Source organism: Ostrea edulis, chromosome 6 (assembly GCF_947568905.1).
Source record: "Ostrea edulis chromosome 6, xbOstEdul1.1, whole genome shotgun sequence".
Lineage (NCBI taxonomy): Eukaryota > Metazoa > Mollusca > Bivalvia > Ostreida > Ostreidae > Ostrea > Ostrea edulis.
In genome coordinates, this window is record NC_079169.1 from 86,543,929 (window position 1) to 86,561,090 (window position 17,162).

Here is a 17,162-nt window from a genome sequence, read left to right on the forward strand (position 1 = left end):
GCTACTGTATTGTGTTATGGGTGATATGTTTAATGGCTGTTATTTCCTGTTCGTTTACAAAGCCTCCACATTTAATGGAAACTTCAGTAACAGGGTTTACATAAACCACAAGGATTATATTGCATATTGCAAGGATATAACAAACAATGTACTGCATTGGACAATTTGTCGCCTGAAAATTACTTCATATGAGTGATTTGAACTGAAAAAAAAGTATGAGATTTTTTTCTAAAGCTTCTATTTTGTTAGATATTTCAAAAGTCAGTACAGTGTATCTTTAAAGGTGCAGCCATATTTTTGTAGCGACTTTTGTCATTTTACAATATTTCGTTCTATTGAACTAACACAATATTACAAAATGTAATGCACACGGCTTGAAATATCAATCATACATTGTGATTGGCTGTCTCCATCCCTTTTGTAAGAGATGTGCTTATTGCGAACAAAAAAACCCAAAACGATAAACTAACTGGTAGGGTATGAATTGATTGATTGCATTTGTGCTTTAGAATACTCTTGTTAGGAATATCAAAATGAAATATTGTTATTATTCAACTAGTTATTTACATTGTTCGAAGAATTGTCGAATATTTGGAAAACATTTCAGTTACTTTTAAAATGCGTATATTTTTGTGTCTTTTGTTAATGAAGTTAAAGCAATTTCTGTTTGAATTTTATTTTGTATGTAAGCATAATGCGCGTATTCAAATGAAACAAATTTAATACACGTGTCATATTAAGGTTATAAATACCAGTCATTTATTGATTATTTCCGGAGGTGGATACAAAATTAGTATGAATTGTTTTACTGAGTATCAAACCTGTCGCGGTAGTTCAGTGGTAGAACATTCGATTCGTAACCGGAAGGTCGGGAGTTCGAGCTTAAGAAAAACATAGGTTGTGATTGCTCCTTCGTAATCACGGATCTTTCAGATATGACCTTGAAACAGGAAGTGGTTGCTCCTTCACGGGTTGTTCGGATATGACCTTACCAATGGATGTCCCGTGTCGCGACAGGCGTTTGAACGTTGAAGACCCCTCACTGCTACGACCCTGAGCGCTAAGCATAGGTCTAAATTTGTGGTACTTCACCTACAACTGGTGACTCCTCAATATGAGTGAACAATTCTCGACGAGAACAACTACAGTACATTGTCTCTTGTCCGGTGATCATGTCCCAGTGAACTATAGCTGTCACGTGATTATATTCCATTAATATACTATCATGAACTGTATCACTTATAAAAGTAATTTTAAACAAAACCCAATTATAATTAAATACCAAAACTAAAAATATAAAAGAAATGCACATTGCAATAATGAACACTTTCTGTGTGTACTTTATGTAATTACCACAATATCCCCGTAAACGAAGTTTTGGGGGGTATACTGGAATCACCTTGTCCGTCCGTTTGTCATAGACATCATTTGTCCAGAGGATATCTTTAACACCTTAAGAACATATTTAATTAAAACTTTATGTATTACTTATATGAATAATAAGGTTATGCACCTACTATTTTGGTTGAGATATTTTAATACTCAAGGACGTTATGGGTATTTTTCTTCCATTTTGAGGGGGTGTTGTCAGTTTCAATAGCATATTTTATAAAATCAATGCACATATTTGATTCAAACTTTGTGGTATATAATGAAGTTGTGCTCCTTTATAGTTTTATCGAGATTCATTAACATTCAAGGAAATTATGGATATTTTCATTTTACGGGTGTTCTTTCAACTTCATTGACTTTGTCATTTTCTTTTATATTTTTTAATGCTTTGTTCTTTCACAGAGACAACTGCATTAGTTTAGGAGAGGGTATAATGGAGTCACTAGTCCATTTGTCCGTCTGCCCATCTCTCTGTGGATGACTTTGTTAATAAAGTATGTGTCGTTTTAAGCTCATGCATGTTGAATAGTTAGTAGATGTCCGTGTAATATTCAGAAATCATATTAAGTATATCGTCAATATTCTGATCCCGTGGGTTAGAATAGGTCCTCGGTACCCCTTGCTTGTTGTAAGAGGCGACTAAATGGGGCGGTCCTTCGGATTAGACCGCTAAAACCGAGGCCCCGGGTCACAGAAGGTGTGGCACGATAAAGATCCCTCTCTGTTCAAAGGCCGTAAACGCCGAGGATAGGTCTAAATTTTACAGCTCTTCACTGGCAATGGTGACGTCTCCATATGAGTGAAAAATTCACGAGAGTCTATACAGCCAACCATCACTATTTAGAGTAACACACTACTGCAGAATATATACTCTTGCATTTATAAATATTAATTGCTCTCAACAATCTTCACGGCAAAAGGATTTGTTTATTCTTTAATGAACACAAATTCACTATTTCCCACCATCCATCCAATGTGTCCCGTGTGGGTATTAGTCCCTCTAGGACAGTTCTAGTTCATAATGTTTCTCGATTTTGATACGAGTAGCCCAGCAGAGGGGAAATATCAATTATCTTTTTAATTGGTATAGTCTCAATTTATTACTAAGCTATACTGGTTGCATATATCATTTGAGCATTGGAAAACCACGTTCCCAGCTCATACAATACTGTATGTATGTTTATTCAGAAACACAATCATGTTATATCTGTTTACAACATGTGATTCACAAAATATAAATATGTGGCAACAGTGACAATAGCAGATGGTGGCGGATGGACAGTTTTAATATCATAAAAAAGAATAATTAACAAGTACATAAACCTATCTAACTATTTCTAATAAATCAATTACTATTTCCCTTAAACGCATTTGTCAAAAATTTCCCTAAATATCGCAATTCTTTTACATTATTGGTAATTAATAATTGTGTAAGTTTGAAAGTTGAAGGTCTAAACCAGTAATATTTTTTGATAAACTCTTTTTTCAAATCTGAATATAAAGGACACGTCAAAACAAAATGATATTCATCTTCTAATTCATGACAGTGTGTGCATACTCGTTCAGATTTTGGTATATTCCAGTGCCTACCTTTTTCAATTTTCAAAGAGTGTGCAGATAGTCTTAGCATGGTAATATTTTTTCTTTGTTCTATAGAAAGTTTCTTTGTTAGATAAAACTGAAGTGTAAAGTTTTCAGTCAGAAATTTATAGATACACTGTATAATATTTAGAAGATTCACTTATAATGCCCCTTATTTCTTGTAAAAACTTTTCTCTTAACCTAGTGCTAAATTCTTTCAAAAAAGTTGTTTCATTCAAAACATTCTGTGTTTCCCATGCATAGGAGAATCCATTTCTTTCTAATAAATTCTTAACATTTGCAGCCCAGTTGGTACACTTATTACATGTTAATAACATATTCTTATATATTTCTTGCAAAATACAATTGTCAGTCCTCAACAAAGTGAGCAAATACTTAACAATAGCCATATGTCTTCTATATTTCATTGGTAACACACCTAATTCATTAAATACTGCTGCATTTATTGCTTTTTTATTCACACCCAATAAATGTTTACAAAATTGTGTAAATTCCTTATCTATATTTGGGGCTTTATGAAATCCCCATGTTTCACAACCATAATTCAATATAGGCATAATAGATATATGTGTAAAACATATATAATTCAGTTTCAGCATTCCTTACATTAGTTTCTTAAACCAAAAATCGCTTTTCTCCCCTGGTCTGCAGTAATTTCTTGGGTGACACTAAATTTTTTCATTGTAATTAAAAACAACTCCTAAAGAGTTAAAATTATCTACTATTTCTACTTGCTGATTGTCCTATGACCAACATTCGTTGTTTACACCCTTCCTCCATTTCTAAAGATAACCTTTTTTTTTCTTTTTTTTTCTTTTTTTTGTGGTATTTACAGACATATTCCATGACTTTGAGTAAGTCTCTAACTTATTCAATAAATTCTGTAGTTCAGAAGCAGATCCTGCAAATAATACTGTATCGTCTGCATACATTAATAAATATTAGTTCAAAGGACCTAAATCTAAACCATCACAATTGTTTTCTAAAAGAAAGGATTCAAAGTCGTTTACATATAAAGAGTACATTAATGGTGAGAGGGCCTCGCCTTGAATGAGATCCGAGTCCATATAAAAAAGTTCAGTGATATTTTTCTTATTCCTAACATAAGCTTTAAAGTCTGTATACAAACTTCTAACAACCCTCAGAAGTTTACCTCCTATACTTTGTTTCGCTATTTTCTTCCATAAAGAGTAGCGATTCTCACAGTCGAAAGCTTTTGTATAGTCTATAAAACAACAGTACAATTTTTTCTTCTTCTTTCTTAATAATAATGATGATTGGTTTTAAATAGCGCTTTTTCCAGCTGCTCAAAGCGCATTACAATACATTATTACCCCGGCAGATCGAACATCAATCAAGAACTTTCTCAGCTTCCAGGGAAGCTGCCGTTAAAGGTGCTAGTCTCAGCACTAACGTTCTTACAATATCTTTCACTGTCTATAACCAGGTGCCCCTTTTACACTTGGGTGGAGTGAGGAAGTTCATGTAAAGTGTCTTTCCCAAGGACACAACGTCGGCCCTGCTGCGGCCAGGATTCGAACCCAAGACCTTTCGGTCGAGAGTCTGACAGCCTAACCACTAGGCCACCGACGCCAAACTTCCTATTCTGAAATTATGCAATTTAAAGCAAAAACTGCATCTCTGGTACCGGTCTTTGGTTCAAATCCAAACTGTGCATCTGTTATGACATTATATTCCAAACTAAACAGCATTAATCATACATTTATACTCGTGGCGCAGTTGTAAGCGCCGTCTTCTCTCTCTCTCTCTCTCTCTCTCTCTCTCTCTCTCTCTCTCTCTTGTGATGTTTTGTGTATTCCATGGTAGTTTTCACTATTTACTTCGTCATTTATATTCAGAGAATAAATGGCATAAGCTCAGTTCCAGTGTTCATTACGTCTTTGCACATTTATACAAGTTTTTTCGCGGATACCAGATACGATTTGCAGAAGTGGGCTGTGTAAAGAGAGATAACTGTAAGGACTGTAGAGTTCCGTATAGGGTACCTGTAAAATGCGAAACGAAATCTAACGAAACAAAACTTACCAAATCGAAAGAGATTGTATAACCAAACTGTCTAATTATGATAATAAAAATGATATCTCAAGCGGCTCCTTTGAAAATTACGATAACCACAGTTAGCATCGAGCATTGTTTGAAGAAGCTGGTGTCTGAGAAAGTTGAAAGCAGGAAGACGTTTAACCTCTTTTTCTTTTTTTTCTTTTTTTTTTTTTTATCTCTAACTGCTAAGTACTTTCTATAATGAAAAAAATATGTAGCACCAAATTATACGAATACAATTTTGTAAGATATATATTTATTAGAAAATATTAATGGTATGCAGTAAGTCTAGAGATAACTCTATATATCTGGGGTGTTGCTAAAACGGGGTAGTAAAATACAAAATATTTTATGTAAGGAGGTCATTATTTTGTAAAATCAAAAGGCTCCAATAACTGGTGATACCGAAGCTTACGGTTGCACGGGACTTCATTTTTGTGTAATTATGACCTATTTCTAAGTCTTCTTTTTGATCGGACGGGGATTCGAACAATCCCCTTTTCCCGCTTGGCTGTGCTTTCACCCCGGGTTATTTAAACGTACATGTATGTCGTTCCGTGAGTTTTAAAACAAATTTAGACTACTTGACAAGTATATCTTAAAAGGCCCCAGAGACCATACGCTTAAAGGACTTATTTTTCTTCTTCATTTGAACACATAATTAAAATTTCGAATACTATAGAAAATAATTGATATAAACACATTATTAATTTTATTGTACCGTATCGAATAAATCTTATGAACACCAAATGAACAAGACTATATATTTATCATTTTGTAAACTGTTATACAAGCAGCTGAGAAACTAAGCATTTTTTTCATTAAAAAATATCAGTATCGAATAAATCTTATGAACACCAAATGAACAAGACCATTTATCATTTTGTAAACTGTTATACGAGCAGCTGAGAAACTAAAAGCATTTCTTTTCATTAAAAAATATCAGTTTCAAGTCAACAGATAGTGTGTCTTTCTATAGGTTTTATTTTTTAGATTAGAGAACCTTGTTCAGCCCAGATACTAGTATTATATTGTTTGCACTTTGTTAACCATGTATTGGGTTTTTCCACCTGTTTGAAAAGATAGCACGTGTGACGGGAAGGCTTAGATCTCACTACAGAGTGAAATAAGACAGCGGGAGAGGCCCTGCTGTATCACCGGAAGAAGTATAATTGTTGTTTTATGTTTTAAAATGCTGAGAAAGGTCACCGCAGCTAGTGTTTGCTGTATCATATCATATATGAAGATAAGGCAAATTATTTGAGTATGAAAAATGTCATCTATTCAAATGACGAACTAGATAACAAACTATTAACAAGGGGATCATTGTTCATTCGGTGACACTTTCTGCGCCATCTTTTTAGCACCATCACTCTTCGTCACGAGATAGTCTACGATTTTTGTAAAAGCATACTGGGTGTGAAAAGTGCTACTCCTTATATAATGATTTATTGCAATGTGTGAGAAAATTACGAATTTTAAAATATTGATTAAAGCTTTTATAAACAAAAAATTGTATCTTGAAATCATGTTATGACTATATGTGTGATGAAATGAGTAGTAAACAAAACTGTAAAAATTGGGTAGTAAATGTTAAAGGTATTTTGTCAAATGTTGGATTGATGAACCTATGGTTAAACCAATGTACTTTGAAGCCACAATACATAGTTGCAGTTGCTAAGCAACGTATTTTTGATTATTGTAAACAAACAATACTTTCTGAAATCAACTCTTTCTCAAAATGTAGAATTTATAAACATTTGATTGACCATTTTACTTTGCAATCCTACTTACTGAAAGAATTCCTATGCAGTATAAAAAGCTTATATGTATAAGTTAAGGTTATCGTCTCACTGGTTAGTTATTGAAACCGGTAGATTAAAAAATGCATCTTTAGAAAGACGTTTATATCCTTTATTTACATGTACCTTAGATGTAGAAGATGAGTTTCATTTTTTCTTTAGGTCTACCTATTACAGTCATTTAAGAATCAAATTTTTGAAAAAAGTATTATTATATCAGACCCTCTGTTTTTAAGTTAATTCAACTTCTATCGACACAGAATGTAAAGAAATTTTGTAACTTGAGTAAATTAATTAAGAATTCCTTTGAAATTAAGAAATACCATTGTATAAGCACATTTTCTATTCTTTCGTGACCTTTATATGATTTTAGATTTATTACATTGTATACTTTGTCTATAAGCTATATTTGCTCTTGACTACTAAACAAGAACAACGGCAATGCCAGTTTTTCAATGCTTTCGTAAGTTTGGTAGGAGCAAAAACAGAAAGTAAAAATGGCCTTTTCTCAACATCATGAACATTGCGTGTTGATTTTATATGCAAGAGTTTGTTCTGCGTATGATCAGTTTTTATCGAGGCAGGCTACTGAGAAATACGTGGAAGGTGCAGGGGTTTCAACAGTCTCGTTTAAAGTCAGCATTTCGCAAATTCTATGGTCGTAATAACGATCTAGTCTGGCAACACAACTTATCATTGGTCAAAGGCTATCTGACGTGTTTCATGCCGATTGTTAGGCCATTCTTGGCATACTGATTTTCACTAAGGAAAACTCTGTTTACCTGATCAAGATATAGGACTCACGGTGGATGTAATCGACCGACAGGAGATGTTTATTCCTCGTAGGCACCTGATCCCACCTCTGGGATATCCAGGGGTCCATGTTTGCCCAACTCCATTTTGTATTGCTCATATGAGTTATGAGATTGATCGCTTTTAGTTATCTTTGCCTTTTATGTAATTCAATTAATGATTCATATTTTCGTCCCCTAAATATAATAGCTATTTATTAATGTAAAACTTATACGGTACCAATTTTGATGCACCAGATGCGCATTTCGACAAATCTATTTCATAGTCAATCTTAAATAAATTCTTTAGTTTGTTGAAACACAATTAACAAACATGATTTTGACTGCGGATAACTCCGTTTACCTGATCAGGATATAGGGCTCACGGCGGGTGTGACCGGTCAACAGGGGATGCTTACTCCTCCTAGGCACCTGCTCCACCTCTGGTGTGTCCAGGGGTCCGTGTTTGCCCAACTATCTATTTTGTATTGCTTGTGGGAGTTATGAGATTGATCACCGTTCGTTATCTTCACCTTTCATACGTGGACAATCCCTCGTTTTCATGCGGTTCGTATTCAAAAACTTCGTCTAATTATTTCTTCAAAGAAAATTACGCGATGACCACATATTCTACACCATGTTGCTGATACCGCACCATGCGTGTTTTGTATCGATTTCGACCGATTATAAAAGCTATTGTCTGATTGGCTGCTCGCTATGTACAACACCAATCATCCGTCTTTAGCCCATGTTTTGAATGGTGACTGATGTCAAGGGTTAATGCGAGGTAACGAACCGATAACCCTTGACTTATGAAGATGCAGAGAAAGGAAATACACTTTTATGAACATAAAACATTTATGGATACTGTATTCATAATTACCGCCACTGTCTATAAATACCACCTATTATTTTGGTACTGCGCATGCGCAATTTAGTAGCGTCACTCGCCATTTTTTATTCGGTTACCACCACCCACCCCACCTCCTAGCGGAAGATACCCCATCTTTGACACTTTTTGTATATACAATTTGCCAAATTATCTGCTCTGATAACTTGAGGTTTTTTCTAGTCATAATATTGTATTTATGCTTTTTTATATGGTAGTTTTTAGGATTGGGGCATTTTTGTAATGTTTTACTAGTCACAATTCCTTAGCTTGAATTGCAGTATTGTGTTCTTAGTTTGTTATATTCTTAACTGTTTTATATGATGTTTTTGGTATAATACTTTGTCATTATGTTTTTAATTGGGTGAAACAGAGCACCACTCTATCAGTTATCCATACAGGAAATTAAAGCTTGATATAATTTGGTCCCAAAAACTATTTCAGTCAACGGAATTTTAATGGGTTGGTCACGTAAAAGGAAACAGAGATATTTATGATTTTGAGCTTGTCTAAAATGCCTGATCTAATAATACTAATGTAGCTGCGAAGAGGAAGATCATGCAAGGCATGTACATTATATATATTCTGAATTGACTCAGTGTGAATACAATTAAATTATTGACAACCAAATACAAATGAATGGAAACGAAAACGGCATCAATTACAAACGAAAACAAATACTAACAAAAACCAGGGGAAAACTATTTCACAAAGATGAATGTACAGATTGATTGTATATTGTTTAACGTCCCTCTCGAAAATTTTTCACTCATATAAAGACATTGGACGTACAGAATGTTATGCACAGGGCGGTATATGTCAACCAATATAATACAAAACAAAGTATACAAATAACGTAAAACAACAGAATATCACGTGACATTGAATATCTGTAATAAGCATCTGTGATAAACTCAAAATTTGTGATTTTGTAAAGTAACTTTAATAATGTCTTATGGATTTTAAAACATGCATGAGTGGTAATTAGAGAAATGATACCCCAAAGTGAGTAGGATGAATCGCCGCTTAGTTAAAGTTTTATAGATCCATTAAATATGTTTAGTGTATTAGTTTGGTTTTCATACATTGTAACTTTCCCGAATATTGCTCTGCTTTGTTAAGATGAATCTCCAAGTTGCTAGTGTTTGCTTTGAATTCACAAACTTCAGTTGATGCATGTAATTCGTTGAGAATACAATTTTTGACAGAGGGGTTGTCCAGTATGATGTTTGTGGTTTGTTTGAGCACCTCTTTACTGTTTATACGTCAGGAAGGCTACTGATACGTTGTATCTATAAGATATTGGGTTATATCAGCATCTGAGTTAGAATTAGGTCTGATCCTTTTCAACGATTTAGGTTTGTCCGACGATTCAAAGTGCAGGTAACAAAGTAGATATTCAGAGCATTGTGAAATACACGCGGCCATTTGCTGGCTTTGTTACATATGACTCTGTAACCTTTTTATCAGACGTCTTTTCTATCCATTGTTAAGTTAGCATCACAAGATTTCACGCTCTCTAACCCTGCTTGTCATTTCAAACATGGAAAACAGTAAGCAAATAATTAAACTGAAATCTCCAACTAGTAGACATTTATACAAAGCATGTTTTGCAGTTTTTGTTAAACTAGAGTAGTGTGACATGTTCTAACGACACGTGCGCCAAACGGTTTTTTTCCCTCTCAAAAAATAAGGAAATGAAAATTTAATTTATGCTTTTAAAAGTATTATGAATGCAATTTAAAACGTGGAATGTAATTCATCCCCAGTACAGTTGGAAAAATTTGCATAAATGTCTATTAGTTGAATATTTGCTTACAGGTTTTCGTGTTTGAAATGACATGCAAGTCCAGAAGTTCTAGTTGTCCACAGTAGAGAAGCAAGTGTGCAGTCACACAGTATACAAAATACACGGAAAGTCCTACACTAATTGACCTCTACACTGATTGACCTTACAGTGATTGACCTCAACACTGATTGACCTTTGCATTGATTGGCCTTTGCACTAATTGACCTCTACACACTGATTGACCTTCACATTGAGCTCGTTCATGATAGACGTCTCCATGTGAGTGAAATATTCTCGAGAGGGACGTTAAACAATATAAAATCAATCAATCGTTCATGATATTGAACGTTGAGGTCGCCTTTTATCTTTTGCATAGGTTATTCATAATTTGATTTCAATCATTAAGAAATTGTCAATCCCTATACTTAAATCTTATTAAAAAGCATGTACTTCTGTAATGTGTGATTGGTACAGGTTAGAATTGTTTACCTAAATTTAAATAAATTTCCAATGACATGTAGACAGAGTGCAGGTTGCATATTATTTACAATGGTTGGAAAATTTAATTCTGTTCACAGGCCGTAATTCTTGGCTCTTTATTCAAATATCTGCAACGGCCTTTTGACGACGAATATTACCTTCACTCCCAGAATTTAAGGCTTGCACTTGCATGCATGAAGGAACATGTCCGTTAATTATCAAGTTATAGACATGTTTGTAAAGTTTTCATTCCAGCAAATTATATTTCTTGCGTTGAACACCATTCAACCAATGATTTTCACATCATGCATTTTCAACCAATCACAGAGAAGAGAAAGTGCATGTTTATGATATATTAATAGCATAATACATTTAAAGATTATTTCCCAGTTTGAATTTCCCGCGATATTTCATGTGTGTATTGAACTATTCCCAGAATGCACTGTATTTTGTTTGACTGCCATCTTTATTAAACTTGTTAGACTGTTCACACGTGTTTCTCGATCTCCCGCACTAAACATGGTGTCAGAAGACTTAACACAGTAAGGAAACGCCTAGAGACTGTAAGTGTTTTTCAGGTGACATTTCCGATATTCTGAACCATTATGCCTAAATTCAACCCGCCAGAATCGTTCGACTTTAGCCGACCAAGCGAGTGGCCGGAGTGGAAACAGCGATTTTGCAGGTACCGAACCGCCACGAAACTTGACAAGGAGGATGAAGCCATCCAAATTAGTTCATTGATATATGCCATGGGACTGCAGGCGGAACACATAGTTAAGTCTTTCGTATTTGGTGACGGGGAAGATGAGACAAAGTTCGAGGTAATTCTGAAGAAGTACGATGACTATTTTGTACCCAAACGTAACGTGATTCACGAAAGGGCCAAATTCCACCTGAGATCGCAAGCTCAAGGAGAATCAGTCGAAACTTTTATTCGTTCACTGCATGAACTCTCAGAACATTGTGATTTTGCTAACAGATCCGAGGCAATCCGAGATAGACTTGTTATTGGCATCAACGACAAAGGACTATCAGAGAAACTGCAGCTAACCAAGGATTTGACTCTTGAGAAAGCGTCAGAAATGGCCAGGAATTCTGAATTAGTGAAATCTCAAATTAGAGATCTACAATCCAAAAATTTGGATGCGGTACGGGTGAAACGTCATACTCAAGATCCGCCACACCAAGTAAATCGTGGAAGAGGTGCGCAACGGACTCGCGGTGGACAGTCTAGTCGCGGCAGAGGATCTAATAATCAGAACCGACAGAATGCGAATTTATATCGTTGTGTGGAGCGTGCAATCGTAAACATTACGAGGGTCAGTGCCCAGCTCATGGACGGCGATGCAGAAAGTGCAACCGTAGGAATCATTTCGCAGTGTGCTGTCGTTCCAACACTGTTGCCGGTGTTCGTGAAATTGTCGACGACGACAATGATCATCATGACTACTTTCTAGGTTCAGTGACCGCGTGCAACGAGGGAGAACCGTGGTTTGTTAAACTTAAAGTTTGTGGTTCAGAGATTCCGTTCAAGATTGATACTGGTGCTGACATTTCCATCATGTCAGAATACACGTACAAATTGCTACCATTTCAACCAAAATTACATGTGAACAACAGCAAACTACAAACGCCAAACGGTGATCTTTACTCACTTCATTTCACGTAGTTGTGATTCCAAGCACCGACTCTCAGAATAATCTTCTATCAAGATCAGTTGCGTCTACCATGGGTCTCATTCAGAAGATAGGAAGTGTCATAGAACATCACGGTACTATGAAAGGTGACCCAGTGAAAATTGTTATCCGATCTGATGCGCAACCGTATTGTGTTACGACTGCTCGACGAATACCGTTCGCTCTTATGCCGAAAGTGAAAGCAGAACTCGACAAACTAGAAAATGATGGTATCATTCGTAAAATTAATGAACCTACTGACTGGTGTGCACCAATTGTTCCAGCAACAAAGAAAAACGGTGATGTGCGTATTTGCATCGATCTGAAGCGTCTTAACGAAGCCGTTAAACGTGAGTACTACATGCTACCGAATCTGGACGATATCTCTCCGAAATTAAGCGAAGCGACCATATTCTCTAAATTGGATGCAGCATCAGGATTTCATCAACTTAAACTGCACGAGGACAGTCAAAAATTGACTACATTTATTACTCCTTTTGGAAGGTACTGTTACACGCGCATACCGTTCGGAATCTCGTCAGCACCCGAGATATTCCAAAGGCGCATGGGAGAAGTACTATCTGGGTTGGAAGGCGTAGAGTCGATAATAGATGACGTCATCATCTATGGATCTTCACGCAATGAACACGACCGCAGATTAAAAGCAGCATTGGATCGTATTAGAGATGCAGGGATCAAGCTAAATCCCAACAAGTGCGAATATCGAAAGGAGAAAATTGAATATTTTGGACACATCATCTCGAAAGATGGTGTTCAACCTAGTCCAGAACGTGTGCGCTCTATTCTGGATTTGCCACCACCGACTAACATCAGTGAGTTGCGTCGTATTATCGGGATGATCAATTATCTTGGTCGATTTGTTCCTGATCTATCCAGTATCATGAACCCTATCAATAATCTGTTAAAATCAGACACAGCGTGGACTTGGGATGAATCTCAGCAAAGTGCGTTTGACCGTGTGAAGAAACTCATTACAGAAGCGCCAGTACTTGCATTTTACGATATGACTCGACCCACTATCGTTAGTGCGGATGCAAGTAGTTTCGGTATCGGTGCAGCGCTATTTCAAGTTGTGGATGGAGAGACTAAACCAATCGCATTTGCGTCTCGCACACTTACCGAGGCAGAGCGTAAATATGCGCAAATTGAGAAGGAATGTTTGGCCGGAGTGTGGGCATGCGAGAAATTCGACCGATACCTCATGGGAATTGGATCATTCGAACTGATTACGGACCATAAGCCGTTAGTACCGCTGATTAATACTCAAGATCTCAATAAAGCGCCATTGAGATGCCAGAGATTACTGATGAGATTACGTAGGTACAATGTCGTAGCGAAACATGTTCCAGGAAAACAGCTCGTGGTTCCGGATACGCTTTCGAGGAGTCCTCTCAATATCAGTGATCAAAGCAATACTGTTGAAGATGTTACCGCATACGTAGCGTCCGTGGTCAATACGAAACCATTATCAGATAAGAAATTGGAAGAAATTCGTAACGAAACATCTTCAGATCCGATTCTACCTGACGTCATGAGATACACTATGCAAGGTTGGCCGCAAAAAGAAAATTCATTGTATGCGGAGTTGAAACCATATTTCGCGCCAAGATTCGAATTCTCAGTGTCTGATGGTATACTGTTCTATAGAGACAGACTAGTGATTCCAGAATCCCTGAGAGCTGATGTACTCGCAGCGATACATACAGGCCATTTGGGACTGAACAAGTCAAGAGAGCGTGCAAAGTCATCAGTATGGTGGCCTGGATTATCAAGTGATTTGGAACATTTGATCAGGTGTTGCGAGTTTTGTAATACCAACCGTCCGTCACAGCGTAGTGAGCCACTTAAAACTACTCAGCTTCCTAGTCGTCCCTGGGTAAGGGTTGGAGCTGATCTTTGCGAATTACAGGGCAAAAATTACCTTGTAGTGATGGATTACTTTTCTCGGTATTTGGAGATTGCCTACCTGGACAATATCACAAGTAATTACGTAGTTGGCAAATTAAAGAATATGTTTGCCAGATGGGGCATACCCGAGGAACTTGTTAGTGATAACGGTGGACAGTTCAGTTCGAAATCATTCAGACAGTTTTCGATTGATTATGGATTTCATCATACATTCTCCAGTCCTCATTATCCTCAAGCAAATGGAGAGGCAGAGAGTGCGGTTAAAGTAGCCAAACGAATACTCAAACAGCCGGATGTATTTCTAGCCCTAATGGCTTACCGCAGTACCCCCGTACATGCGACAGGTACTAGTCCATCTGAACTCATCATGGGACGTAAAATCAGAACTACCGTTCCGATTTGTTCTGACCAACTAGAGCCTGGATGGCCGGACCTAGGAAAAGTTAGGGTAAAGGACAGACAATCCAAACACAGGATGCGTGTAAACTTCAATCGTATGCATGGAGCTCGCACTTTAAAACCACTTTACGTAGGTGACCGTGTTAGGGTGAAAACTGATAAAGAAAAGTCTTGGGATGAGGCAGGAATCGTCACATCTGCTGATTACGCGAACCGCTCATACTTTGTGAAAACTCTCAGTGGAGACCTCAGGAGAAATCGTAAGCACTTGCTTCATGTCAATGATGAAATGCAAGATTCATCTGTGCCAAGTGATTTTCAGTGTTCTTCCGCTATGGAACCGGAACCGGAAATTCCGATGGGGAACCAGAATTCAGAGGAATCGCTGTGTACCGAAACAACCACACCACTTACCAATGAAACTCCGAGTGTACCTGTTACGAACATTCCACAGAGTAGCACTCCACCAGCTACCGTAAGGCGTAGTGGTCGCGAAATAAAACGCCCCAAATACCTAAGTGACTATTTGCTGTGAATTTATTCATAAGTCATGTCAGACATTTTGAACAGTTTTGCTATTTTGCTATTCATTTACTTTAATGTACATGGTATTCATTTTTGCACATTTCACTGGAAGTGAATAGAGACATTACACAGTTGTATGTAATTATGTTATAAAGACAGTCAACTCTAATCATTATATAAAGATATTTTGATACATTGAAAAATTCAATTCCTATGTACTGTACATCTATTTTTGCTTCAACTATTCCTAATTTTGGTAAAGATAAATTTTTGAGATTTATAATCTTAAGGAAGGAGATGTTTATAATATATTAATAGCATAATACATTTAAAGATTATTTCCCAGTTTGAATTTCCCGCGATATTTCATGTGTGTATTGAACTATTCCCAGAATGCACTGTATTTTGTTTGACTGCCATCTTTATTAAACTTGTTAGACTGTTCACACGTGTTTCTCGATCCCCCGCACTAAACAGTGCATACCCTGAAGACTATCTGTAAATAAGGAGTTAGATTATCTGTTGATGGTATGCGAATATATGGAGACGTATAGTATTACTTTGTTCTATACAATATATTCTGTAAATCAACACTTTTATTTTCAGATGTAAAACATGTCATGGTATGGAATTTCGCTCCTGGCAGTGACAATTCTCATTACGGCGAATGGCGATTCAGAAAGTGAGTAAATTTCACCGGTACAACGACATAATCCATACATATCAATTCTCAACATATAGGCTAAATCATAAACAAGTGGAAGGAAGTATTATTTTGTACTATTTCAGCTATCTATTTTCGTTTATGAGCAAAGGTAAATTACAAGCACAGTGTATCGACATGTATACAGATTTTTTAAAAGATAAAATAAGATTTCAAGTCGGCATGTCTTAACAAGAAGGAAACATAAGCTTCATGGAGCATTTAGACCGACATCAGTACCTGTTAATAATTGTAACCAAAGTACATGTAAAAAGTAAATGTATTTGCATTTGAAACTTCAACTTTGAAATATTTAATGGACACTTGTACAAAGCTGAAAGAAATTAACATACATGTACCGTGCAGCGTAGTCAATCTCATTTAGCCAGCGTCCATTTCAAGATGGCTGTCCGCCAATTTACAACGATTTTCATTTTACCATTTTTCTTTAATATTACGAATCTTACAACTCATCTCCCACCAGATAATGAAAGACAACTTCAATATGCAGAGATCTAATATGAAATATGAAATCTACTCTTATAGATTTTCAAAATGGGGTTGAAAATGACTGATATCTGATTTGTTTACAACAATAACTCTAAAAATAGAGTTCATGGAGGAATGGAATGATATCTTCCGAAATGTATGTTGTTGACTAAGAGATAAACTTAGTTTATCAGCATTGTTTTAAGCTAACTCCATACCCGCGTTATCATCTGATAAAAGTATGGAATGTGTATTCATTTCCATTTAATAGAGTTAAAACTAATAAATTCTCAAATGAATTATAATTTAATTTAATTTTTAATTTAATTTCAATTTATTCTCATATTGCACAAAACAACATAGAGAAGATATACATATATATACACAATGTTAAACAAAGAATTCAGTTGATGCAATGCATGAAAGAAAGTATAATTTATAATTTTTAACCTGGAAGGGTAACTCTTGTGAATTATATTTATGAATTTGGAAAGATTACTCATAACAGATAACTTTTTACATGAAAACAAGTTAAAGAATTTTATGACATTTGGTCTGTTTGTATATTTAGAAGGTAAATTTTTTTTTCTACTATCCCTAAGAGCTGAACAAGTCATGATATAGTGAAACTC

General features: G+C 36.0%; 1 protein-coding gene across 16 annotated transcripts in view; it reads left to right on the forward strand.

The window, feature by feature from the left end:
- Positions 1–17,162, forward strand: part of LOC130046502 (uncharacterized protein K02A2.6-like) — a 63,672-nt gene that overhangs the window by 25,188 nt on the left and 21,322 nt on the right. For 7 of the 16 annotated variants that reach the window (XM_056142476.1, XM_056142485.1, XM_056142478.1 and 4 more), the window contains exon 2: positions 15,945–16,020. In XM_056142476.1, the coding sequence (XP_055998451.1) occupies positions 15,954–16,020 (67 nt within the window). In that variant the 5' untranslated portion in view covers positions 15,945–15,953. Of the gene's footprint in view, positions 1–1,794; positions 1,887–12,377; positions 15,867–15,944; positions 16,024–17,162 lie in introns of those variants that run through there. The other 9 variants (XM_056142481.1, XM_056142488.1, XM_056142479.1 and 6 more) reach the window with 5 other exon arrangements.